The sequence below is a fragment of the Oncorhynchus clarkii genome, chromosome 27 (assembly GCF_045791955.1).
Source record: "Oncorhynchus clarkii lewisi isolate Uvic-CL-2024 chromosome 27, UVic_Ocla_1.0, whole genome shotgun sequence".
In the NCBI taxonomy this organism is placed as follows: domain Eukaryota; kingdom Metazoa; phylum Chordata; class Actinopteri; order Salmoniformes; family Salmonidae; genus Oncorhynchus; species Oncorhynchus clarkii.
Genome location: NC_092173.1, coordinates 30,237,043 through 30,264,312, shown reverse-complemented (window position 1 = coordinate 30,264,312; position 27,270 = coordinate 30,237,043). Strand labels below are relative to the sequence as shown.

The 27,270-nt window shown below is 43.6% G+C and overlaps 1 protein-coding gene across 2 annotated transcripts; it reads left to right on the top strand.

The window, feature by feature from the left end:
- Window positions 1-1,151: 1,151 nt before the first annotated feature.
- On the top strand, window positions 1,152-27,262 carry LOC139385614 (small ribosomal subunit protein mS22-like). 2 transcript variants are annotated; one of them, XM_071130827.1, is made up of 3 exons: window positions 1,152-1,258; window positions 26,435-26,543; window positions 26,671-27,262. In XM_071130827.1, exons 1-3 carry the CDS (start codon window positions 1,158-1,160, stop codon window positions 26,779-26,781), a joined length of 321 nt encoding a protein of 106 aa, XP_070986928.1. In that variant the 5' UTR covers window positions 1,152-1,157; the 3' UTR covers window positions 26,782-27,262. The 2 variants fall into 2 exon arrangements, 1 of the variants encoding a protein (XP_070986928.1); XR_011628976.1 differs by lacking the exon at window positions 1,152-1,258 and adding an exon at window positions 25,838-25,973.
- Window positions 27,263-27,270: the final 8 nt, after the last annotated feature.

Below are 27,270 nucleotides of genomic sequence, written 5' to 3'. Positions count from 1 at the left end.
TTGCAACTTTCATAGACTGATTTGTGACACAACCAATAATGGACACTCTAAAATCCTTTCCCTAACTATTCTGGAAGACTATTTTTCCTACTCAGTCCTATGGCAAATATGGACGACAACACAATAAAGCGCTTGGATTATTCAATCATGGACATATATTCAAAACAGTTCGTAACTCTACTTAGTACTGACAACACATTTCCAAAACATAAATAAGAACACCATCTTATCTTTTCCATGTTTGGGATTGTTACTATTTGATATACCGCAACTATGTCAATTGGCCAATTTCCTAAACAGAGTCATTCCAAGAAAGAAAACATCCAAGGAAAATAAAATATTAATTAATTACAAATGCCCATGCATTTGAGAATGCACACACACACACACACACACACACACACACACACACACACACACACACACACACACACACACACACACACACACACACACACACACACACACACACACACACACACACACACACACACACACACACACACACACACACACACACACGTACCAGGGCTGTCTCTGTGGTAATCTGAGACCGGAGGGGACCTTTCAGAGAAAAGCAGCTCAAAGCTAAGTAAGAGCAGCTGATGTTGCATCATACTTCAAACATTCTTCAAATTAACATTATGTCAAAGGCTACAGAGTGCTCTCTCTCTCACACACACACACACACACACACACACACACACACACACACACACACACACACACACACACACACACACACACACACACACACACGCACACACACACACACACACACACTAACTCTCTGCCCAGTTACATTCAAGCTGGTAAGGAGGAGAGTGGAGCTCTGAATCTGAAACTCTGGACCTTACAATATTTTCCTTAAATCAAAAACACTGTTATTTGTAGGTTGTGTTTTAAAGCAGTGCGAGTGGAGATTCTCACCAAGCAAGCGAACAAACGTTGCAGATGTTTCTAGAACGTTCCAAGACAGCTGTTGGAATGTTTTCCCACCACATGACAGAGGACAAGAAAGCACAGCCAATGGCTTCCCTGACCCAGGTCACCTGACCAGGTCACTTGACCAGAACCCGACCGTTGGCGCTGTGGTCAGCTCAACCCAGCCCACGCGGCTGTGTGTGCACAGATCTAACGCCAAACGCAGAAAGAAGATGTCAGTCAGCGACTTCAAAAGCGATCCACTCCTACACAGAGGGAGATGTGTTCTGCAGCCAACGGAACGGACCCAGGTCCATGTATCCTGCTGGAGAGGGTGAGGTCAGACAGACAGGCAGACAGACAGACAGACAGACAGACAGACAGACAGACAGACAGACAGACAGGCAGGCAGGCAGGCTGGCCGGCAGGCAGACAGACAGACAGACAAGCAGACAGACAGAGACAGACAGGGAAGCAGAGAGACAGACAAATATTTTGCACATACACAGACACAAACACACATACACACATAAAATACGCTACACTCAGAAATACGCAAGAACACATATTTCCTGCAGGAATTTGTGACAACTCCATTTATGTAAATTGTATTTCATATTCTGCACAGTGGTCTCTATTTAGGTGAAGACCCATATAGATGTAGGATCTTAATTTGATCTCTTTTGTTTCTGAGCATTTTCCTGCATAGCAGGCTGTAGGTTGCCCAGGCCCCAGGTCTACAGAGACTGTGGAGGAGCTGGGAACCCAGTCAGAATGTAGGTGGCCCAGGCCTCACGTCTACAGAGACTGTGGAGGAGCTGGGAACCCAGTCAGAATGTAGGTTGCCCAGGCCTCAGGTCTACAGAGACTGTGGTGGAGCTGGGAACCCAGTCAGACTGTAGTGGGGCTGCATCAGCCAGGTGGAGGGTCAGGGAGAGGAGCTGTTCTCATCATCAGCGACAGAGAAAATATAACTTAATATCCCAATGAGCATGCCTAGCGCCCTCTAGTGTTCAATGTGAGGGACAGCACATTAAGAGTCCCAGAGCACTGACAGTAAATATAATGAAAGTAATAACAAATAAAAAATAGACTGGGATGGGAAGAAGAAGAGGAAGAGGTAGAATGGTCATCTGATGTGCCTCTTAGTCACACCAGCTGGTGGCTGCATGTATGGTGTTATTAGGTGTAATCAGTGTGTTACTCGACAGTGTTTGTATGGTGTTATTAGGTGTTATCAGTGTGTTACTAGACTGTGTTTATATGGTGTGATTAGGTGTTATTAGTGTGTTACTAGACAGTGTTTGTATGGTGTTATTAGGTGTTATCAGTGTGTTACTAGACAGTGTTTGTATGGTGTTATTAGGTGTAATCAGTGTGTTACTCGACAGTATTTGTATGGTGTTATTAGGTGTTATGAGTGTGTTACTAGACTGTGTTTGTATGGTGTTCTTAGGTGTTATCAGTGAGTTACTACACAGTGGTTGTATGGTGTATTCAGTGTGTTGTCAGTAGACAGTGTTTGTATGGTGTTATCAGTGTGTCAGTAGACAGTGTTTGTATGGTGTTATCAGTGTGTCAGAACACAGTGTTTGTATGGTGTTATCAGTGTGTCAGTAGACAGTGTTTGTATGGTGTTATCAGTGTGTCAGAACACAGTGTTTGTATGGTGTTATAAGTGTGTTAGTAGACAGTGTTTGTATGGTGTTATCAGTGTGTTAATAGACAGTGTTTGTACGGTGATATCAGAGTGTTGTCAGTAGACAGTGTTTGTATGGTGTTATCAGTTTGTTGTCAGTACACAGTGTTTGTATGGTGTTATCATTTTGTTGTCAGTAGACAGTGTTTGTATGGTGTTATCAGTGTGTTGTCAGTAGACTGTGTTTGTACTGTGTTATCAGTTTGTTGAAAGTAGAACGTTTTTTTATGGTGTTATCAGTGTGTTGAAAGTATACAGTGTTTTTATGGTGTTATCAGTGTGTTGTCAGTAGACAGTGTTTGTATGGTGTTATCAGTGTGTTGTCAGTAGACAGTGTTTGTATGGTGTTATCAGTTTGTTGTCAGTACACAGTGTTTGTATGGTGTTATCATTTTGTTGTCAGTAGACAGTGTTTGTATGGTGTTATCAGTTTGTTGTCAGTAGACAGTGTTTGTATGGTGTTATCATTTTGTTGTCAGTAGACAGTGTTTGTATGGTGTTATCAGTTTGTTGTCAGTACACAGTGTTTGTGTGGTGTTATCATTGTGTTGTCAGTAGACAGTGTTTGTATGGTGTTATCAGTTTGTTGTCAGTAGACAGTGTTTGTGTGGTGTTATCATTGTGTTGTCAGTAGACAGTGTTTGTATGGTGTTATCAGTTTGTTGTCAGTACACAGTGTTTGTATGGTGTTTTCAGTGTGTCAGTATACCGTTTTTGTATGGTGTTATCAGTGTATTGTTAGTACAAAGTGTTTGTATGGTGTAATCAGTGTGTTGTCAGCAGACAGTTTTTGTGTGGTGTTATTAGGTGTTGTCAATGTGTCACTGCACAGTGTCTGTATGGTGTTATCAGTGTGTTGTCAGTAGTCATTGTTTGTATGTTGTTATCAGTGCATCAGTACACATTGTTTGTATGGTGTTATCAGTGTGTCAGTACACATTGTTTGTATGGTGTTACCAGTGTGTTAGTACACAGTGTTTGTATGGTGTTATCAGGGTGTTGTTAGTACACAGTGTTTGTACGGTGTTATCAGTGTGTTGTTAGTACACAGTGTTTGTATAGTGTTATCAGTGTGTTGTCAGTAGACAGTGTTTGAAAGGTGTTATCAGTGTGTTGTCAGTAGACAGTGTTTGTATGGTGTTATCAGTGTGTTGTCAGTAGACAGTGTTTGTATGGTGTTATCAGTGTGTTGTCAGTAGACCGTGTTTGTAAGGTGTTATCAGTGTGTTGTCAGTAGACAGTGTTTGTATGGTGTTATCAGTGTGTCAGTACACAGTGTTTGTATGGTGTTATCAGTGTGTTGTCAGTAGACAGTGTTTGTATGGTGTTCTCAGTGTGTTGTCAGTAGACAGTGTTTGTATGGTGTTATCAGTTTTTTGTCAGTAGACAGTGGTTGTATGGTGTTATCAGTGTGTTGTCAGTACACAGTGTTTGTATGGTGTTATCAGTGTGTTGTCAGTAGACAGTGTTTGTGTGGTGTTATCATTGTGTTGTCAGTAGACAGTGTTTGTGTGGCGTTATCATTGTGTTGTCAGTAGACAGTATTTGTGTGGTGTTATCATTGTGTTGTCAGCAGACAGTGTTTGTATAGTGTTATCAGTGTGTTGTCAGTAGACAGTGTTTGTATGGTGTTATCAGTTTTTTGTCAGTACACAGTGTTTGTATGGTGTTATCATTTTGTTGTCAGTAGACAGTGTTTGTATGGTGTTATCAGTTTGTTGTCAGTAGACAGTGTTTGTATGGTGTTATCAGTGTGTTGTCAGTAGACAGTGTTTGTATGGTGTTATCAGTGTGTTGTCAGTAGACAGTGTTTGTATGGTGTTATCAGTGTGTCAGTAGACAGTGTTTGTATGGTGTTATCAGTGTGTCAGAACACAGTGTTTGTATGGTGTTATCAGTGTGTCAGTAGACAGTGTTTGTATGGTGTTATCAGTTTGTCAGAACACAGTGTTTGTATGGTGTTATAAGTGTGTTAGTAGACAGTGTTTGTATGGTGTTATCAGTGTGTTAATAGACAGTGTTTGTATGGTGTTATCAGTGTGTTGACAGTAGACAGTGTTTGTACGGTGATATCAGAGTGTTGTTAATACACAGTGTTTGTATGGTGTTATCACTGTGTTGTCAGTAGACTGTGTTTGTACTGTGTTATCAGTGTGTTGAAAGTAGACAGTGTTTTTATGGTGTTATCAGTGTGTTGAAAGTATACAGTGTTTTTATGGTGTTATCAGTGTGTTGTCAGTAGACAGTGTTTGTATGGTGTTATCAGTGTGTTGTCAGTAGACAGTGTTTGTATGGTGTTATCAGTTTGTTGTCAGTAGACAGTGTTTGTTTGGTGTTATCATTGTGTTGTCAGTAGACAGTGTTTGTGTGGCGTTATCATTGTGTTGTCAGTAGACAGTATTTGTGTGGTGTTATCATTGTGTTGTCAGCACACAGTGCTTGTATAGTGTTATCAGTGTGTTGTCAGTAGACAGTGTTTGTATGGTGTTATCATTTTGTTGTCAGTAGACAGTGTTTGCATGGTGTTATCAGTTTGTTGTCAGTAGACAGTGTTTGTATGGTGTTATCATTTTGTTGTCAGTAGACAGTGTTTGTATGGTGTTATCAGTTTGTTGTCAGTACACACTGTTTGTGTGGTGTTATCATTGAGTTGTCAGTAGACAGTGTTTGTATGGTGTTATCAGTTTGTTGTCAGTAGACAGTGTTTGTGTGGTGTTATCATTGTGTTGTCAGTAGACAGTGTTTGTATGGTTTTATCAGTTTGTTGTCAGTACACAGTGTTTGTATGGTGTTTTCAGTGTGTTGTTAGTACAAAGTGTTTGTATGGTGTAATCAGTGTGTTGTCAGCAGACAGTTTTTGTGTGGTGTTATTAGGTGTTGTCAATGTGTCACTGCACATTGTTTGTATGTTCTTATCATTGTGTTGTTAGTACACAGTGTTTGTATGGTGTTATCAGTGTGTTGTCAGTAGTCATTGTTTGTATGTTGTTATCAGTGCATCAGTACACATTGTTTGTATGGTGTTATCGGTGTGTCAGTACACATTGTTTGTATGGTGTTACCAGTGTGTTAGTACACAGTGTTTGTATGGTGTTATCAGGGTGTTGTTAGTACACAGTGTTTGTATGGTGTTATCAGTGTGTTGTTAGTGGACAGTGTTTGTATGGTGTTATCAGTGTGTTAGTACATAGTGTTTGTATGTTGTTATCAGTGTGTTGTTAGTAGACTGTATTTGTATGGTGTCATCACTGTGTTGTTAGTACACAGTGTTTGTACGGTGTTATCAGTGTGTTGTTAGTACACAGTGTTTGTATAGTGTTATCAGTGTGTTGTCAGTAGACAGTGTTTGAAAGGTGTTATCAGTGTGTTGTCAGTAGACAGTGCTTGTATGGTGTTATCAGTGTGTCAGTACACAGTGTTTATATGGTGTTATCAGTGTGTTGTCAGTAGACAGTGTTTGTATGGTGTTATCAGTGTGTTGTCAGTAGACCGTGTTTGTATGGTGTTATCAGTGTGTTGTTAGTACACAGTGTTTGTATGGTGTTATCAGTGTGTCAGTACACAGTGTTTGTATGGTGTTATCAGTGTGTTGTCAGTAGACAGTGTTTGTATGGTGTTCTCAGTGTGTTGTCAGTAGACAGTGTTTGTATGGTGTTATCAGTTTGTTGTCAGTAGACAGTGTTTGTATGGTGTTATCAGTGTGTTGTCAGTACACAGTGTTTGTATGGTGTTATCAGTGTGTTGTCAGTAGACAGTGTTTGTAAGGTGTTATCAGTGTGTTGTCAGTAGACAGTGTTTGTATGGTGTTATCAGTGTGTCAGTACACAGTGTTTGTATGGTGTTATCAGTTTGTTGTCAGTAGACAGTGTTTGTATGGTGTTATCAGTTTGTTGTCAGTAGACAGTGTTTGTATGGTGTTATCAGTGTGTTGTCAGTAGACAGTGTTTGTATGGTGTTATCAGTGTGTTGTCAGTAGACAGTGTTTGTACGGTGATATCAGAGTGTTGTTAATACACAGTGTTTGTATGGTGTTATCACTGTGTTGTCAGTAGACTGTGTTTGTACTGTGTTATCAGTGTGTTGAAAGTAGACAGTGTTTTTATGGTGTTATCAGTGTGTTGAAAGTATACAGTGTTTTTATGGTGTTATCAGTGTGTTGTCAGTAGACAGTGTTTGTATGGTGTTATCAGTGTGTTGTCAGTAGACAGTGTTTGTATGGTGTTATCAGTTTGTTGTCAGTAGACAGTGTTTGTTTGGTGTTATCATTGTGTTGTCAGTAGACAGTGTTTGTGTGGCGTTATCATTGTGTTGTCAGTAGACAGTATTTGTGTGGTGTTATCATTGTGTTGTCAGCACACAGTGTTTGTATAGTGTTATCAGTGTGTTGTCAGTAGACAGTGTTTGTATGGTGTTATCATTTTGTTGTCAGTAGACAGTGTTTGCATGGTGTTATCAGTTTGTTGTCAGTAGACAGTGTTTGTATGGTGTTATCATTTTGTTGTCAGTAGACAGTGTTTGTATGGTGTTATCAGTTTGTTGTCAGTACACAGTGTTTGTGTGGTGTTATCATTGAGTTGTCAGTAGACAGTGTTTGTATGGTGTTATCAGTTTGTTGTCAGTAGACAGTGTTTGTGTGGTGTTATCATTGTGTTGTCAGTAGACAGTGTTTGTATGGTTTTATCAGTTTGTTGTCAGTACACAGTGTTTGTATGGTGTTTTCAGTGTGTCAGTATACCGTTTTTGTATGGTGTTATCAGTGTGTTGTTAGTACAAAGTGTTTGTATGGTGTAATCAGTGTGTTGTCAGCAGACAGTTTTTGTGTGGTGTTATTAGGTGTTGTCAATGTGTCACTGCACATTGTTTGTATGTTGTTATCATTGTGTTGTTAGTACACAGTGTTTGTATGGTGTTATCAGTGTGTTGTCAGTAGTCATTGTTTGTATGTTGTTATCAGTGCATCAGTACACATTGTTTGTATGGTGTTACCAGTGTGTTAGTACACAGTGTTTGTATGGTGTTATCAGGGTGTTGTTAGTACACAGTGTTTGTATGGTGTTATCAGTGTGTTGTTAGTGGACAGTGTTTGTATGGTGTTATCAGTGTGTTAGTACATAGTGTTTGTATGTTGTTATCAGTGTGTTGTTAGTAGACTGTATTTGTATGGTGTCATCACTGTGTTGTTAGTACACAGTGTTTGTACGGTGTTATCAGTGTGTTGTTAGTACACAGTGTTTGTATAGTGTTATCAGTGTGTTGTCAGTAGACAGTGTTTGAAAGGTGTTATCAGTGTGTTGTCAGTAGACAGTGCTTGTATGGTGTTATCAGTGTGTCAGTACACAGTGTTTATATGGTGTTATCAGTGTGTTGTCAGTAGACAGTGTTTGTATGGTGTTATCAGTGTGTTGTCAGTAGACCGTGTTTGTATGGTGTTATCAGTGTGTTGTTAGTACACAGTGTTTGTATGGTGTTATCAGTGTGTCAGTACACAGTGTTTGTATGGTGTTATCAGTGTGTTGTCAGTAGACAGTGTTTGTATGGTGTTCTCAGTGTGTTGTCAGTAGACAGTGTTTGTATGGTGTTATCAGTTTGTTGTCAGTAGACAGTGTTTGTATGGTGTTATCAGTGTGTTGTCAGTACACAGTGTTTGTATGGTGTTATCAGTGTGTTGTCAGTAGACAGTGTTTGTAAGGTGTTATCAGTGTGTTGTCAGTAGACAGTGTTTGTATGGTGTTATCAGTGTGTCAGTACACAGTGTTTGTATGGTGTTATCAGTTTGTTGTCAGTAGACAGTGTTTGTATGGTGTTATCAGTTTGTTGTCAGTAGACAGTGTTTGTATGGTGTTATCAGTGTGTTGTCAGTAGACAGTGTTTGTATGGTGTTATCAGTGTGTTGTCAGTAGACAGTGTTTGTGTGGCGTTATCATTGTGTTGTCAGTAGACAGTATTTGTGTGGTGTTATCATTGTGTTGTCAGCACACAGTGTTTGTATAGTGTTATCAGTGTGTTGTCAGTAGACAGTGTTTGTATGGTGTTATCAGTTTTTTGTCAGTACACAGTGTTTGTATGGTGTTATCATTTTGTTGTCAGTAGACAGTGTTTGTATGGTGTTATCAGTTTGTTGTCAGTAGACAGTGTTTGTATGGTGTTATCATTTTGTTGTCAGTAGACAGTGTTTGTATGGTGTTATCAGTTTGTTGTCAGTAGACAGTGTTTGTGTGGTGTTATCATTGTGTTGTCAGTAGACAGTGTTTGTATGGTGTTATCAGTTTGTTGTCAGTAGACAGTGTTTGTGTGGTGTTATCATTGTGTTGTCAGTAGACAGTGTTTATATGGTGTTATCAGTTTGTTGTCAGTACACAGTGTTTGTATGGTGTTTTCAGTGTGTCAGTATACCGTTTTTGTATGGTGTTATCAGTGTGTTGTTAGTACAAAGTGTTTGTATGGTGTAATCAGTGTGTTGTCAGCAGACAGTTTTTGTGTGGTGTTATTAGGTGTTGTCAATGTGTCACTGCACATTGTTTGTATGTTGTTATCATTGTGTTGTTAGTACACAGTGTTTGTATGGTGTTATCAGTGTGTTGTCAGTAGTCATTGTTTGTATGTTGTTATCAGTGCATCAGTACACATTGTTTGTATGGTGTTACCAGTGTGTTAGTACACAGTGTTTGTATGGTGTTATCAGGGTGTTGTTAGTACACAGTGTTTGTATGGTGTTATCAGTGTGTTGTTAGTGGACAGTGTTTGTTTGGTGTTATCAGTGTGTTAGTACATAGTGTTTGTATGTTGTTATCAGTGTGTTGTTAGTAGACTGTATTTGTATGGTGTCATCACTGTGTTGTTAGTACACAGTGTTTGTACGGTGTTATCAGTGTGTTGTTAGTACACAGTGTTTGTATAGTGTTATCAGTGTGTTGTCAGTAGACAGTGTTTGAAAGGTGTTATCAGTGTGTTGTCAGTAGACAGTGCTTGTATGGTGTTATCAGTGTGTCAGTACACAGTGTTTGTATGGTGTTATCAGTGTGTTGTCAGTAGACAGTGTTTGTATGGTGTTATCAGTGTGTTGTCAGTAGACCGTGTTTGTATGGTGTTATCAGTGTGTCAGTACACAGTGTTTGTATGGTGTTATCAGTGTGCTGTCAGTAGACAGTGTTTGTATGGTGTTATCAGTGTGTTGTCAGTAGACAGTGTTTGTAAGGTGTTATCAGTGTGTTGTCAGTAGACAGTGTTTGTATGGTGTTATCAGTGTGTCAGTACACAGTGTTTGTATGGTGTTATCAGTTTGTTGTCAGTAGACAGTGTTTGTATGGTGTTATCAGTTTGTTGTCAGTAGACAGTGTTTGTATGGTGTTATCAGTGTGTTGTCAGTAGACAGTGTTTGTATGGTGTTATCAGTGTGTTGTCAGTAGACAGTGTTTGTATGGTGTTATCAGTGTGTCAGAACACAGTGTTTGTATGGTGTTATCAGTGTGTCAGTAGACAGTGTTTGTGTGGTGTTATCAGTTTGTCAGAACACAGTGTTTGTATGGTGTTATAAGTGTGTTAGTAGACAGTGTTTGTATGGTGTTATCAGTGTGTTAATAGACAGTGTTTGTATGGTGTTATCAGTGTGTTGACAGTAGACAGTGTTTGTACGGTGATATCAGAGTGTTGTTAATACACAGTGTTTGTATGGTGTTATCACTGTGTTGTCAGTAGACTGTGTTTGTACTGTGTTATCAGTGTGTTGAAAGTAGACAGTGTTTTTATGGTGTTATCAGTGTGTTGAAAGTATACAGTGTTTTTATGGTGTTATCAGTGTGTTGTCAGTAGACAGTGTTTGTATGGTGTTATCAGTGTGTTGTCAGTAGACAGTGTTTGTATGGTGTTATCAGTTTGTTGTCAGTAGACAGTGTTTGTGTGGTGTTATCATCGTGTTGTCAGTAGACAGTGTTTGTGTGGCGTTATCATTGTGTTGTCAGTAGACAGTATTTGTGTGGTGTTATCATTGTGTTGTCAGCAGACAGTGTTTGTATAGTGTTATCAGTGTGTTGTCAGTAGACAGTGTTTGTATGGTGTTATCAGTTTTTTGTCAGTACACAGTGTTTGTATGGTGTTATCATTTTGTTGTCAGTAGACAGTGTTTGTATGGTGTTATCAGTTTGTTGTCAGTAGACAGTGTTTGTATGGTGTTATCATTTTGTTGTCAGTAGACAGTGTTTGTATGGTGTTATCAGTTTGTTGTCAGTACACAGTGTTTGTGTGGTGTTATCATTGAGTTGTCAGTAGACAGTGTTTGTATGGTGTTATCAGTTTGTTGTCAGTAGACAGTGTTTGTGTGGTGTTATCATTGTGTTGTCAGTAGACAGTGTTTGTATGGTGTTATCAGTTTGTTGTCAGTACACAGTGTTTGTATGGTGTTTTCAGTGTGTCAGTATACGGTTTTTGTATGGTGTTATCAGTGTGTTGTTAGTACAAAGTGTTTGTATGGTGTAATCAGTGTGTTGTCAGCAGACAGTTTTTGTGTGGTGTTATTAGGTGTTGTCAATGTGTCACTGCACATTGTTTGTATGTTGTTATCATTGTGTTGTTAGTACACAGTGTTTGTATGGTGTTATCAGTGTGTTGTCAGTAGTCATTGTTTGTATGTTGTTATCAGTGCATCAGTACACATTGTTTGTATGGTGTTACCAGTGTGTTAGTACACAGTGTTTGTATGGTGTTATCAGGGTGTTGTTAGTACACAGTGTTTGTATGGTGTTATCAGTGTGTTGTTAGTGGACAGTGTTTGTATGGTGTTATCAGTGTGTTAGTACATAGTGTTTATATGTTGTTATCAGTGTGTTGTTAGTAGACTGTATTTGTATGGTGTCATCACTGTGTTGTTAGTACACAGTGTTTGTACGGTGTTATCAGTGTGTTGTTAGTACACAGTGTTTGTATAGTGTTATCAGTGTGTTGTCAGTAAACAGTGTTTGAAAGGTGTTATCAGTGTGTTGTCAGTAGACAGTGCTTGTATGGTGTTATCAGTGTGTCAGTACACAGTGTTTGTATGGTGTTATCAGTGTGTTGTCAGCAGACAGTGTTTGTATGGTGTTATCAGTGTGTTGTCAGTAGACCGTGTTTGTATGGTGTTATCAGTGTGTTGTTAGTACACAGCGTTTGTATGGTGTTATCAGTGTGCCAGTACACAGTGTTTGTAAGGTGTTATCAGTGTGTTGTCAGTAGACAGTGTTTGTATGGTGTTATCAGTGTGTTGTCAGCAGACAGTGTTTGTATGGTGTTATCAGTGTGTTGTCAGTAGACCGTGTTTGTATGGTGTTATCAGTGTGTTGTCAGTAGACAGTGTTTGTATGGTGTTATCAGTGTGTCAGTACACAGTGTTTGTATGGTGTTATCAGTGTGTTGTCAGTAGACAGTGTTTGTATGGTGTTCTCAGTGTGTTGTCAGTAGACAGTGTTTGTATGGTGTTATCAGTGTGTCAGTAGACAGTGTTTGTATGGTGTTATCAGTTTGTCAGAACACAGTGTTTGTATGGTGTTATAAGTGTGTTAGTAGACAGTGTTTGTATGGTGTTATCAGTGTGTTAATAGACAGTGTTTGTATGGTGTTATCAGTGTGTTGACAGTAGACAGTGTTTGTACGGTGATATCAGAGTGTTGTTAATACACAGTGTTTGTATGGTGTTATCACTGTGTTGTCAGTAGACTGTGTTTGTACTGTGTTATCAGTGTGTTGAAAGTAGACAGTGTTTTTATGGTGTTATCAGTGTGTTGAAAGTATACAGTGTTTTTATGGTGTTATCAGTGTGTTGTCAGTAGACAGTGTTTGTATGGTGTTATCAGTGTGTTGTCAGTAGACAGTGTTTGTATGGTGTTATCAGTTTGTTGTCAGTAGACAGTGTTTGTGTGGTGTTATCATTGTGTTGTCAGTAGACAGTGTTTGTGTGGCGTTATCATTGTGTTGTCAGTAGACAGTATTTGTGTGGTGTTATCATTGTGTTGTCAGCAGACAGTGTTTGTATAGTGTTATCAGTGTGTTGTCAGTAGACAGTGTTTGTATGGTGTTATCAGTTTTTTGTCAGTACACAGTGTTTGTATGGTGTTATCATTTTGTTGTCAGTAGACAGTGTTTGTATGGTGTTATCAGTTTGTTGTCAGTAGACAGTGTTTGTATGGTGTTATCATTTTGTTGTCAGTAGACAGTGTTTGTATGGTGTTATCAGTTTGTTGTCAGTACACAGTGTTTGTGTGGTGTTATCATTGAGTTGTCAGTAGACAGTGTTTGTATGGTGTTATCAGTTTGTTGTCAGTAGACAGTGTTTGTGTGGTGTTATCATTGTGTTGTCAGTAGACAGTGTTTGTATGGTGTTATCAGTTTGTTGTCAGTACACAGTGTTTGTATGGTGTTTTCAGTGTGTCAGTATACCGTTTTTGTATGGTGTTATCAGTGTGTTGTTAGTACAAAGTGTTTGTATGGTGTAATCAGTGTGTTGTCAGCAGACAGTTTTTGTGTGGTGTTATTAGGTGTTGTCAATGTGTCACTGCACATTGTTTGTATGTTGTTATCATTGTGTTGTTAGTACACAGTGTTTGTATGGTGTTATCAGTGTGTTGTCAGTAGTCATTGTTTGTATGTTGTTATCAGTGCATCAGTACACATGGTTTGTATGGTGTTATCAGTGTGTCAGTACACATTGTTTGTATGGTGTTACCAGTGTGTTAGTACACAGTGTTTGTATGGTGTTATCAGGGTGTTGTTAGTACACAGTGTTTGTATGGTGTTATCAGTGTGTTGTTAGTGGACAGTGTTTGTATGGTGTTATCAGTGTGTTAGTACATAGTGTTTGCATGTTGTTATCAGTGTGTTGTTAGTAGACTGTATTTGTATGGTGTCATCACTGTGTTGTTAGTACACAGTGTTTGTACGGTGTTATCAGTGTGTTGTTAGTACACAGTGTTTGTATAGTGTTATCAGTGTGTTGTCAGTAAACAGTGTTTGAAAGGTGTTATCAGTGTGTTGTCAGTAGACAGTGCTTCTATGGTGTTATCAGTGTGTCAGTACACAGTGTTTGTATGGTGTTATCAGTGTGTTGTCAGTAGACAGTGTTTGTATGGTGTTATCAGTGTGTTGTCAGTAGACCGTGTTTGTATGGTGTTATCAGTGTGTTGTTAGTACACAGCGTTTGTATGGTGTTATCAGTGTGCCAGTACACAGTGTTTGTAAGGTGTTATCAGTGTGTTGTCAGTAGACAGTGTTTGTATGGTGTTATCAGTGTGTCAGTACACAGTGTTTGTATGGTGTTATCAGTGTGTTGTCAGTAGACAGTGTTTGTATGGTGTTCTCAGTGTGTTGTCAGTAGACAGTGTTTGTATGGTGTTATCAGTTTGTTGTCAGTAGACAGTGTTTGTATGGTGTTATCAGTGTGTTGTCAGTACACAGTGTTTGTATGGTGTTATCAGTGTGTTGTCAGTAGACAGTGTTTGTAAGGTGTTATCAGTGTGTTGTCAGTAGACAGTGTTTGTATGGTGTTATCAGTGTGTCAGTACACAGTGTTTGTATGGTGTTATCAGTTTGTTGTCAGTAGACAGTGTTTGTATGGTGTTATCAGTTTGTTGTCAGTAGTCATTGTTTGTATGGTGTTATCAGTGTGTTGTCAGTAGACAGTGTTTGTATGGTGTTATCAGTGTGTTGTCAGTAGACAGTGTTTGTATGGTGTTATCAGTGTGTTGTCAGTAGACAGTGTTTGTATGGTGTTATCATTTTGTTGTCATTAGACAGTGTTTGTGTGGTGTTATCATTGTGTTGTCAGTACACAGTGTTTGTTTGGTGTTTTCAGTGTGTCAGTATACCGTTTTTGTATGGTGTTATCAGTGTGTTGTTAGTACAAAGTGTTTGTATGGTGTAATCAGTGTGTTGTCAGCAGACAGTTTTTGTGTGGTGTTATTAGGTGTTGTCAATGTGTCACTGCACATTGTTTGTATGGTGTTATCAGTGTGTTGTCAGTAGTCATTGTTTGTATGTTGTTATCAGTGTGTTAGTACACAGTGTTTGTATGGTGTTATGAGTGTGTTGCTAGTACACAGTGTTTGTATGGTGTTATCAGTGTGTTGTTAGTAGACAGTGTTTGTATGGTGTTATCAGTGTGTTAGTACATAGTGTTTGTATGTTGTTATCAGTGTGTTGTTAGTAGACTGTATTTGTATGGTGTCTTCACTGTGTTGTTAGTACACAGTGTTTGTATGGTGCTATCAGTGTGTTGTTAGTACACAGTGTTTGTATAGTGTTATCAGTGTGTTGTCAGTAGACAGTGTTTGAATGGTGTTATCAGTGTGTTGTCAGTAGACAGTGTTTGTATGGTGTTATCAGTGTGTTGTCAGTAGACAGTGTTTGTATGGTGTTATCAGTGTGTTGTCAGTAGACAGTGTTTGTATGGTGTTATCAGTGTGTTGTCAGTAGACAGTGTTTGTATGGTGTTATCAGTGTGTTGTCAGTAGACAGTGTTTGTATGGTGTTATCAGTGTGTTGTCAGTAGACAGTGTTTGTATGGTGTTATCAGAGTGTTGTCAGTAGACAGTGTTTGTATGGTGATATACATGTGTCAGTAGACTGTGTGTAACTCTGCTCTGCTCTTCATCGTCAGAGAGTCATCAGACTGGGGAATACACAGTACATCTCTCTTTCTATGTTTCTTACGTACACGCTCGCACGCAAATCTTAAATCTCTCCAACCGACAATAATTACAACAACAACAGATGTCAGGATTTTGCTTGTTACCCCCACTTCCATAACATTCCCCAGCGTTCCCCTCCGCTCCGCATTGCTCCTTTTTCAGTCGTGACAGGGCTGACAGCGATTGATTACCTCTTCTTCCGACAATTCTGATTCGGAGCTGGGGGCGTCTCTGGCTAAAATTAGTGGTTGGCTCAATCAACAGTCTAATTTGGAGCTGGAGTATGTGTGTTGGGGGGAGGAATAGGGGAGTAGGGGAACAGGTTGTGTGTGTTTGGTGGAGGAATAGGGGAGTAGGGGAACAGGTTGTGTGTGTTTGGGGGAGGAATACGGGATTAGGGGAACAGGTTGTGTGTGTGTGGTGAGGAGAGAAATAGGGGAGTAGGGGAACAGGTTGTGTGTGTTTGGGGGAGGAATAGGGGAGTAGGGGAACAGGTTGTGTGTGATGGGGGTAGGAATACGGGAGTAGGGGAACAGGTTGTGTGTGTGTGATGAGGGGAGGAATAGGGGAGTAGGGGAACAGGTTGTGTGTGTGGTGGGGGGAGGAATAGGGGAGTATGGGAACAGGTTGTGTGTGTGGGGGAATAGGGGAGTAGGTGAACAGGTGGTGTGTGTGGGGGAATAGGGGAGTAGGGGAACAGATTATGTGTAGGGGGAATAGGGGAGTAGGGGAACAGGTTGTGTGTTTGGGGGAATAGGGGAGTAGTGGAACAGTTAGTGTCTGTTGGAGAATCGGGGAGTAGGGGAACAGGTTGTGTGTGTGGTGGGGGGAGGAATAGGGGAGTAGGGGAACAGGTTGTGTGCGTGGGAGAATAGGGGAGTAGTGGAACAGGTTGTGTGTGTGGGAGAATAGGGGAGTAGGGGAACAGGTTATGTGTGTGGGGGAATAGGGGAGTAGGGGAACAGGTTGTGTGTGTGGGGGAATAGGGGAGTATGGGAACAGGTTGTGTGTGGGGGAATAGGGGAGTAGGGGAACAGATTGTGTGTGTTTGGGGGAGGAATAGGGGAGTAGGGAACAGGTTGTGTGTGTTTGGGGGAGGAATAGGGGAGTAGGGGAACAGGTTGTGTGTGTGTCGTGAGGGGAGGAATAGGGGAATAGGGGAACAGGTTGTGTGTGATGGAGGTAGGAATACGGGAGTAGGGGAACAGGTTGTGTGTGTGTGATGAGGGGAGGAATAGGGGAGTAGGGGAACAGGTTGTGTGTGTGGTGGGGGGAGGAATAGGGGAGTATGGGAACAGGTTGTGTGTGTGGGGGAATAGGGGAGTAGGTGAACAGGTGGTGTGTGTGGGGGAATAGGGGAGTAGGGGAACAGATTATGTGTAGGGGGAATAGGGGAGTAGGGGAACAGGTTGTGTGTTTGGGGGAATAGGGGAGTAGTGGAACAGTTAGTGTCTGTGGGAGAATCGGGGAGTAGGGGAACAGGTTGTGTGTGTGGTGGGGGGAGGAATAGGGGAGTAGGGGAACAGGTTGTGTGCGTGGGAGAATAGGGGAGTAGGGGAACAGGTTGTGTGTGTGGGAGAATAGGGGAGTAGGGGAACAGGTTATGTGTGTGGGGGAATAGGGGAGTAGGGGAACAGGTTGTGTGTGTGGGGGAATAGGGGAGTATGGGAACAGGTTGTGTGTGGGGGAATAGGGGAGTAGGGGAACAGATTGTGTGTGTTTCGGGGAGGAATAGGGGAGTAGGGAACAGGTTGTGTGTGTTTGGGGGAGGAATAGGGGAGTAGGGGAACAGGTTGTGTGTGTGTCGTGAGGGGAGGAATAGGGGAATAGGGGAACAGGTTGTGTGTATTTGGGGGAGGAATACGGGAGTAGGGGAACAGGTTGTGTGTGTGTGGTGAGGGGAGGAATAGGGGAGTAGGGGAACAGGTTGTGTGTGTTTGGGGGAGGAATAGGGGAGTAGGGGAACAGGTTGTGTGTGATGGGGGTAGGAATACGGGAGTAGGGGAACAGGTTGTGTGTGTGTGATGACGGGAGGAATAGGGGAGTAGGGGAACAGGTTGTGTGTGTGGTGGGGGGAGGAATAGGGGAGTATTGGAACAGGTTGTGTGTGTGGGGGCATAGGGGAGTAGTTGAACAGGTGGTGTGTGTGGGGGAATAGGGGAGTAGGGGAACAGGTTATGTGTGAGGGGAATGAGGTAGTAGGGGAACAGTTAGTGTGTGTGGGGGAATAGGGGAGTAGGGAAACAGGTTGTGTGTGTGTGGGGGGGAATAGGGGAGCAGGGGAACAGGTTGTGTGTGTGGGGGAATAGGGGAGTATGGGAACAGGTTGTGTGTGTGGGGGAATAGGGGAGTAGGGGAACAGGTTGTGTGTGTTTGGGGGAGGAATAGGGGAGTAGGGGAACAGGTTGTTTGTGTTTGGGGGAGGAATAGGGGAGTAGTGGAACAGGTTGTGTGTGATGGGGGGAGGAATAGAGGAGTAGGGGAACAGGTTGTGTGTGTGGTGGGTGGAGGAATAGGAGAGTATGGGAACAGGTTGTGTGTGTGGGGGAATAGGGGAGTAGGGGAACAGGTTGTGTGTGTTTGGGGGAGGAATAGAGGAGTAGGGGAACAGGTTTTGTGTGTTTGGGGGAGGAATAGGGGAGTAGGGGAACAGGTTATGTGTGATGGGGGGAGGAATAGGGGAGTAGGGGAACAGGTTGTGTGTGTGGTGGGGGGAGGAATAAGGGAGTATGGGAACAGGTTGTGTGTGTGGGGGAATAGGGGAGTAGGTGAACAGGTTGTGTGTGTGGGGGAATAGGGGAGTAGGGGAACAGGTTGTGTGTGTTTGGGGGAGGAATAGGGGAGCAGGGGAACAGGTTGTGTGTGTGAGGGAATAGGGGAGTAGGGGAACAGGTTGTGTGTGTGTGTGGGGGAATAGGGGAGCAGGGGAACAGGTTGTGTGTGTGGGGGAATAGGGGAGTATGGGAACATGTTGTGTGTGTGGGGGAATAGGGGAGTAGGGGAACAGGTTGTGTGTGTTTGGGGGAGGAATAGGGGAGTAGGGGAACAGGTTGTGTGTGATGGGGGTAGGAATACGGGAGTAGGGGAACAGGTTGTGTGTGTGTGATGAGGGGAGGAATAGGTGGAGTAGGGGAACAGGTTGTGTGTGTGTTTCGGGGAGGAATAGGGGAGTATGGGAACAGGTTGTGTGTGGGGGGGAATAGGGGAGTAGGGGAACAGGTTGTGTGTGTTTGGGGGAGGAATAGGGGAGTAGGGGAACAGGTTGTGTGTGATGGGGGGAGGAATAGGGGAGTATGGGAACAGGCTGTGTGTGTGGGGGAATAGGGGAGTAGGGGAATAGTTAGTGTGTGTGGGAGAATAGGGGAGTAGGGGAACAGGTTATGTGTGGGGGGAATAGGGTAGTAGGGGAACAGTTAGTGTGTGTGGGGGAATAGGGAGTAGGGAAACAGGTTGTGTGTGTGGGGGGGGGGGGGATAGGGGAGCAGGGGAACAGGTTGTGTGTGTGGGGGAATAGGGGAGTATGGGAACAGGTTGTGTGTGTGGGGGAATAGGGGAGTAGGGGAACAGGTTGTGTGTGTTTGGGGGAGGAATAGGGGAGTAGGGGAACAGGTTGTGTGTGTTTGGGGGAGGAATAGGGGAGTAGGGGAACAGGTTGTGTGTGATGGGGGAGGAATAGGGGAGTAGGGGAACAGGTTGTGTGTGTGGTAAGTGGAGGAATAGGAGAGTATGGGAACAGGTTGTGTGTGTGGGGGAATAGGGGAGTAGGGGAACAGGTTGTGTGTGTTTGGGGGAGGAATAGAGGAGTAGGGGAACAGGTTGTGTGTGTTTGGGGGAGGAATAGGGGAGTAGGGGAACAGGTTGTGTGTGATGGGGGGAGGAATAGGGGAGTAGGGGAACAGGTTGTGTGTGTGGTGGGGGGAGGAATAGGGGAGTATGGGAACAGGTTGTGTGTGTGGGGGAATAGGGGAGTAGGTGAACAGGTTGTGTGTGTGGGGGAATAGGGGAGTAGGGGAACAGGTTATGTGTGGGGGGAATAGGGTAGTAGGGGAACAGTTAGTGTGTGTATGGGAATAGGGGAGTAGGGGAACAGGTTGTGTGTGTGTGGGGGGGAATAGGGGAGCAGGGGAACAGGTTGTGTGTGTGTTGGAATAGGGGAGTATGGGAACATGTTGTGTGTGTGGGGGAATAGGGGAGTAGGGGAACAGGTTGTGTGTAATGGGGGTAGGAATACGGGAGTAGGGGAACAGGTTGTGTGTGTGTGATGAGGGGAGGAATAGGTGGAGTAGGGGAACAGGTTGTGTGTGTGGTGGGGGGAGGAATAGGGGAGTATGGGAACAGGTTGTGTGTGTTTGGGGGAGGAATAGGGGAGTAGGGGAACAGGTTGTGTGTGTTGGGGGGAGGAATAGGGGAGTATGGGAACAGGCTGTGTGTGTGGGGGAATAGGGGAGTAGGGGAACAGTTAGTGTGTGTGTGGGATAATAGGGGAGTATGGGAACAGGTTGTGTGTGTGGGGGAATAGGGGAGTAGGGGAACAGTTAATGTGTGTGGGAGAATAGGGGAGTAGGGGAACAGTTAGTGTGTGGGAGGAATAGGGGAGTATGGGAACAGTTAGTGTGTATGAGGGAATAGGGGAGTAGGGGAACAGGTTGTGTGTTTGGGGGAATATGGGAGTAGGGGAACAGGTTGTGTGTGTGGGGGAATAGGGGAGTAGGGGAACAGGTTGTGTGTGTGGGGGAATTGGGGAGTAGGGGAACAGGTTGTGTGTGTGGGGGAATAGGGGCGTAGGGGAACAGTTAGTGTGTGTGGGGGAATAGGGGAGTAGGGGAACAGGTTGTGTGTGTTTGGGGGAGGAATAGGGGAGTAGGGGAACAGGTTGTGTGTTTTTGGGGGAGGAATAGGGGAGTAGGGGAACAGGTTGTGTGTGTGGGGGAATAGGGGAGTAGGTGAACAGTTAGTGTGTGTGGTGGAATAGGGGAGTAGGGGAACAGGTTGTGTGTGTGGGGGAATAGGGGAACAGGTTGTGTGTGTGGTGAAGTAGGGGAACAGGTTGTGTGTGTGGTGAAGTAGGGGAACAGGTTGTGTGTGTGGTGAAGTAGAGGAGTAGGGGAACAGGTTGTGTGTGTGGTGAAGTAGGGGAACAGGTTGTGTGTGTGGTGAAGTAGGGGAACAGGTTGTGTGTGTGGGGGAATAGGGGAGTAGGGGAACAGGTTGTGTGTGTGGTGAAGTAGGGGAACAGGTTGTGTGTGTGGGGGAATAGGGGAGTAGGGGAACAGGTTGTGTGTGTGGCGAAGTAGGGGAACAGGTTGTGTGTGTGGTGAAGTAGGGGAACAGGTTGTGTGTGTGTGGGGGACAGGGTGTAGTGGAGGCTTCTGAGTGCTGGGGCAGATCAGTAGCTGAATCCCGTGGGACACTGGCTCTGATTACTGTCACTGATCAGAGAGTGTGTTCCCTCCCATCTTTTGTTCGCTTTCTTCCAGTCCCTCAAAAGTCGAGGTTGATGTGGCACGCAATGAGGCCCCGGCCCAGTCTAGCCCCCTACTCAGAAGCACCTTTCATACCTATTTTTACTCAATCCCTGCTGAGAAGCACTGAGAAGTTTTCCCGGCTTGACCTCTGACCTCCTCAGAGTCTGGTTATTAGCTTCTTTATCAGTGCCACGCTCCCCCCCCCCCCTTCCCCTTCTCGCAGGCCTTCTCGCATTGCATGTAAACCAAGACAGGCTTTAGTTGGAAACAAATGCAGTCTAAAGGCCTTTCGAACGGTGGAGGTGCAGCAGGGTGTGGTGGCTAGTTGGTTCCAGTTTCATTTGGAGGGGGAGGTTGGGGGTAGTCTGTGTGATTGGTGTGATGATGAGTGTGTACATGAGTGTGTGTGTGTGTGTGTGTGTGTGTGTGTGTGTGTGTGTGTGTGTGTGTGTGTGTGTGTGTGTGTGTGTGTGTGTGTGTGTGTGTGTGCGCATGTGTGTGTGTGAGAGAGAGAAGGGAGACAGTAAGGGGTGAAGTTGGGGTGAAAACCATAAGAAAAGTTGGGAGGCATATAGCTTAGTGCATGGCATGGGGCTAGTCTGGGCTTGACTAGAAACCAGTGAGCATGAACAGATGTAGGCAGGTCAAGGGAGGTCAGAGGGTGCAGGTGAACTCTCCCTCTAGGAATTCTCTCTCTCTCTCTCTCTGATTCCATGATGGTGGGAGCCACTAGCTTCACTCAGTAATAATCATAAAAATATACAGGTTGTAGTTGTGGAGCAACCCATCCCTATGTCACTGTGCCCTTCTCTCTTCCTCCCTCTCCTCAATCTCTCCCTAACTCCTATCTGTCTTCTCTGTCCTCCTATCTCCTTCTCTCCCATTCTCACTCCTCTTCGTTCAAAGACGAGGAGGAGAGGAGGAGCTGCTGTCCTTGAGACTGAAGCCACAGAGATGCCCCTGTTTCTCAGCTGACACATACACACACACACACAAACATTTGACATGTATCTAACCCTTCATTTTTGGCACTAAACAGTCTCCATATATACTTCCATAGATTTAAACTGGTCCCGGGGACCTTCAGACGTGTCTTTTGAGGCCTGTAGGCATCCTAGAGCAAATCAACTGACATGTACAGTACGTGTTCGTTAGTCTCACCTTTCCACAGAGGTGTGTAGCCCAAACGGTTCAGACACTACTGATAGAAGTTTACAGATTGGCTGTACCGACTTCAGACGAGTCACAAGACACATTGTTGGGGTTGGAGAGCAAATGAAAAACACTGTAGTGTTCGTGAGAGTCTCATCTTTCATAAGTTTTGTCGGCTAAACCAACTGGACCCTACAGACTATTTTGTGAGAAGACCATTTACCGCAGATGCAGAAGTGCGACATAGGGGCACGGACATGGACCTTAGGGGGTTTATAACACTTATTTCCGAAGCATTTGAGAAACATTTTAACTGGTGGAATTTGGGAAAATGTATCCTTTCAGAGTTTTCTTCTTTCTATGTCAGGGTCAATAAATGATTTTCTACTAAAAGGCATTGACCTTACAATTCCCTTTGAATTAAACATTATTTTAACTATACAGCATTGGTAGTATTTATTTTCTCACATTTTGGTCATACAGTTTTTCAAAAAGGGCCGTCCTCCTTCATAGTGAAACCTTTTGGTTTCACCTCTGAACCCGTTCTCCTCTGTAAAGCCTCCTCTGAATCCGTTCTCCTCTGTCCAACCTCCTCTGAATCCGTTCTCCTCTGTCCAACCTCCTCTGAATCCGTTCTCCTCTGTAAAGCCTCCTCTGAATCCGTTCTCCTCTGTCCAACCTCCTCTGAATCCGTTCTCCTCTGTAAAGCCTCCTCTGAATCCGTTCTCCTCTGTCCAACCTCCTCTGAATCCGTTCTCCTCTGTAAAGCCTCCTCTGAATCCGTTCTCCTCTGTAAAGCCTCCTCTGAATCCGTTCTCCTCTGTAAAGCCTCCTCTGAATCCGTTCTCCTCTGTAAAGCCTCCTTTGAATCCGTTCTCCTCTGTAAAGCCTCCTCTGAATCTGTTTTCCTCTGTAAAGCCTCCTCTGAATCCGTTCTCCTCTGTAAAGCCTCCTCTGAATCCGTTCTCCTCTGTAAAGCCTCCTCTGAATCTGTTCTCCTCTGTCCAACCTCCTCTGAATCCGTTCCCCTCTGTCCACCCTCCTCTGAACCCGTTCTCCTCTGTCCAGCCTCCTCTGAATCCGTTCTCCTCTGTCCAGCCTCCTCTGAACCCGTTCTCCTCTGAACCCGTTCTCCTCTGTCCACCCTCCTCTGAATCCGTTCTCCTCTGTAAAGCCTCCTCTGAACCTATTCTTCTCTGTCCAGCCTCCTCTGAACCCATTCTCCTCTGTCCAGCCTCCTCTGAACCCGTTCTCCTCTGTCCAGCCTCCTCTGAACCCATTCTCCTCTGTCCAGCCTCCTCTCTACCCGTTATCCTCTGTCCAGCCTCCTCTCTACCCGTTCTCCTCTGTCCAGCCTCCTCTGAACCCGTTCTCCTCTGTCCAGCCTCCTCTGAACCCATTCTCCTCTGTCCAGCCTCCTCTCTGAACCCGTTCTCCTCTGTCCAGCCTCCTCTGAACCTGTTCTCCTCTGTCCAGCCTCCTCTGAACCCGTTCTCCTCTATCCAGCCTCCTCTGAACCCATTCTCCTCTGTCCAGCCTCCTCTCAACCCGTTCTCCTCTGTCCAGCCTCCTCTGAACCTATTCTCCTCTGTCCAGCCTCCTCTGAACCCGTTCTCCTCTGTCCAGCCTCCTCTGAACCCGTCCTCCTCTGTCCAGCTTCCTCTGAACCTGTTCTCCTCTGAACCCGTTCTCCTCTGTCCAGCCTCCTCTGAACCCATTATCCTCTGTCCACCGTGCAGAAAGACAAATAAACATAGACTGACTCGCTCCCTGAGTGCCCCCCTCACCGCCCGCCATAGCAGCCCCTCTATCAGAGAGCCCCTACACTCAGGTTTCACTTCTCTGTGCTTCCTGCTGCGCCCAGTCACGCTGACACACACCCTTACACTCAACCAGTCCAATATTGAATGCGTGGGTGTGAGAAAATATGTAGGCCTACATGTGTGTCTGGGTATTTCAGGTTTGGGGTCAATCCCATGTCAATTTAGGTAGTGAATTGGAATTCAAGAGCTGAAAAAACACCCTAATTGCACTTTCCAGTTCTTGAATAGAAATGTTTATGAACCTCCTACTGGATTATCTGAATCTAAATGCAATTGACCCTAACCAAGACGTAAATATAAAACATAGACATAGACATTACGAAACGTAACGTAACAAAATTAAGAAAAAGTCAAGGGGTCTGATTACTTTTCGAATGCACTGTATATGTGTGTGTGTGTTGAGCTTGATCCTGACTCATCATGGTTGTCACCAAGCTTCCTGTTTGTATTAAACAATCTCTGTCCTGAGAGATAAAGGAGGAGGAGGGTCAACAGATATGTAGAAGGATAGACAGATTTCTTCTCCCTACTCTCCCTCTATCTTACAGAAAAATAAAGACAACACAGAGGACAATCAGAAATCCCTCTCAGAGCACTCCCCCCACAGAGCACTCAGTTGTGGGTAGCAGGATTAGGGCTGTCAGCAGCGCGACAGCTGCGTACATCTGGAGCTGTTGGCCCCTTACAGCTCAATCCTCACATCGTTACATACAGCTAGCTACAGCTACCCCACTGTCTGCCCTTCTTTACTCTGCTGTGCTACACATCACATTGTTACTGACAAACACACACCTTACCCTGCTCTATCTTACATCCCCCATCTCTTGTCTAGCCCTTCCCTGGGGGAAGGATTTATGTGTGACACATGCTGTTTTTCATGATGACGTACAGATAGGTATCTCTGGTTACGTGACTGTATAATATGCTGGTGGCTTGTGAGTGTGTGTGTGTGTGTGTGTGTGTGTGTGTGTGTGTGTGTGCCGTGGGCTCACTGTGAGCGATAGCCACCTGGTCTTTCATAATCCCTCTCTAGAAGATCTAAGCAGTGATCAAGGCTTCACTCCTACATGTTACCTGGGACGACCAGAGAATGTCTGCCAAAGCCAGCCTATTCTTTCTCAATGAATAGATATTCAACAGTCCAAAAACAGTCTCCTTGGTTTCGCTCTCCTTTTATTGTGGAATACACTATAGTGCACAATGAAAATTCAATTGCCTACCATTATAGAACTTTCCAATCAGTTGCTGACTTATGGGTCAGAATGAATAATTATCTAACTAAATGTTTGTGACTTCCTTAAAGTTTTCATACAAACATATTGTCCTAGAATCTATCCCACGACCCTTTATTATTAAGAATGTTTCAAAAATTCTTGGAGATGTTTTTTACAGACCAAATCATAAGGTGTTTGACAGTAAATCTGTGCTAAAGTGCAATGTTACGTGTCTCTGTTTTTGTAGATGTCTACATTTTGTTTTGTATGTCTGCATGAGAAAGTGTTTTGTATGTCTGCATGAGAAAGTGTGTGTGTTCCCTATCATCCAGACAGATTTCATAGCTATCTATCAGACAATACAGGAACACATTGTAACGAAGGTGTAGGAATGTCTAGTACTCTGACTCAAAGCTTTTCCTCAAGGATAGGCAGACATCACATAGCAGCACAGAAAAACAACTAAATTGCTGAATACAGGAATAGCTGAATTCTTATCAGACACAATTCTACCATGCAGAGAGAAGGAAAGATAATTGCTGTTTTTTTTATTTTATCATGGTTGCCCAAAGAGCATGGCACTCCAACATGTTGACACCCATGGCATCTAAATTGAATGTATTTATTTATTTTCGTAATGAGAAAAGACTGTCTGTATTGGTAAGACAAACATAATACATGTGTATGGTACTTACAATTTGAGGACAATACTAAATTCCTAATTCCAACCTAGGACTACATGTCACAGTTTCATGAGCATCACCACTGTAACCATGAACGATTTGCAAGTGGAAACAGAACAAATAATCAATTAGCGCCATCTTGCGAACATCCTTTATAAAACACTCACACAATCGAAAGACATCATCTCCCATGATTCCCCCATTCCTACGTCGAATGTAAAGGTCACGTCATTGTGCGTGTTGAGGTAACTACAAACATGGCAGCGCTTTTTGCAATACGTTGCTTATTTAGAAGCTATTCTCGGGTCAGAAAATGTAAAAAAGTACTTGTCAGATGTAGCAGAAGGATGCTGTCTGACAGCAGTAAGTCGTTTATTTTGTCAAATTGGAGTTCTACCTCTGACCTTGTAGCATGTGCAGCTATTGTTGTCTAACGTTAGCTGCCTATGCTAGCGTTAACTTTTTAGTATTTTAATGGTACTAGTAGCTAGTTGTTATCCTCGAAGCGATTTAAACGCATGTTGACAACAACGCAAATTTATGACGCGTTCAAAACTGGGAACTCAGAAATCTCCGATTTCAGTGCGTTCAAGACAACTTGGAACTCGGAAAAACGAGCCTATGGTCTCATGAATCTCCAAGTACCCCCTGTGGATAGACCACAAGTACCCTTTGTTGGGAACACTGTGTTAGAGGCTTGTTTTTCTTCTACATGACACCCCATATGTTATAAGTGTTTTGTAGACATTGGGACAAGTAACGATTTAATAACACCATAACTGTTACATTGTTAGCCCAGAGTAACACCGGTTCTATTGTTCTAGATGGCAGGATGCAGTGAGTCTGGTGGGTCTGTTCAACAAGGTCCATCCACACAGTGAGACAGCCCAGCAGGCCTCCAGCCAACAGGCCTCTGGACTGGACCTGCTCAAGGTGAAGCCTAATCAGCTGACACTAGTATATCTCAGAACCTGATTTATAGGTTGCACCAGTCACCATATTGGTAGCTGTGATACACAGTAAACCCTTTGTTTAACCTCTTGTGTCTGTTCCCCACCAGATCTACGCTAAGCGGGAGTCCCAGAGGGCAGGATACGTAGAGCTGGCCCTGCAGGCCTACGAGCAGACTTCCGCAGAGATCCGTCTGACCGTCATGCATCACCACACCTAACCACTGGAGAGCTCTGTCACATCACAGCATAGCTCCATCTAACCGTCCCATACATCTCACACCCACAACAATAAACCAACGGAGCAGTGACATTCTCCCCAATGGCCTGCCTATCCATGACCCCAATCTTTAATCAACTGGACAATTACAGTAAACAAAGAGAAAAACTTAGTCCTTGAACTATGGAGCTCATCTTGAACCACTTGCAAGCCAAGTGTCCATTGCCAATGAATGGCATCAAAATGTGCACATAATTGGGATGCACCAAGCTTGACTTCTGTCGACGCAGTGCAGATATTCACTTCTGCATTTCAACCTTGTAATTTGTCCATAACCTTAATCATACTGTATCTCAACATTGGAACTGACTGTAAGCTGTTTAATTATCATGTACATACAAAATAAAAATGTTTATATACATTCTCTCATTTATTGCATGCAGGGTAGCCTAGTGGTTAGAGCGTTGGACTAGTAACGAGAAGGTCATTT

Bases quoted from the DNA above. Each gene is read 5' to 3' on its own strand.
- LOC139385614 (XM_071130827.1), top strand. From the start codon at position 1,158: ATGTCAGTCAGCGACTTCAAAAGCGATCCACTCCTACACAGAGGGAGA. The intron at 1,259-26,434 runs GTGAGGTCAGAC...CTATTGTTCTAG, and splicing joins CATGTATCCTGCTGGAGAGG to ATGGCAGGATGCAGTGAGTC. The intron at 26,544-26,670 runs GTGAAGCCTAAT...GTTCCCCACCAG, and splicing joins CTGGACTGGACCTGCTCAAG to ATCTACGCTAAGCGGGAGTC.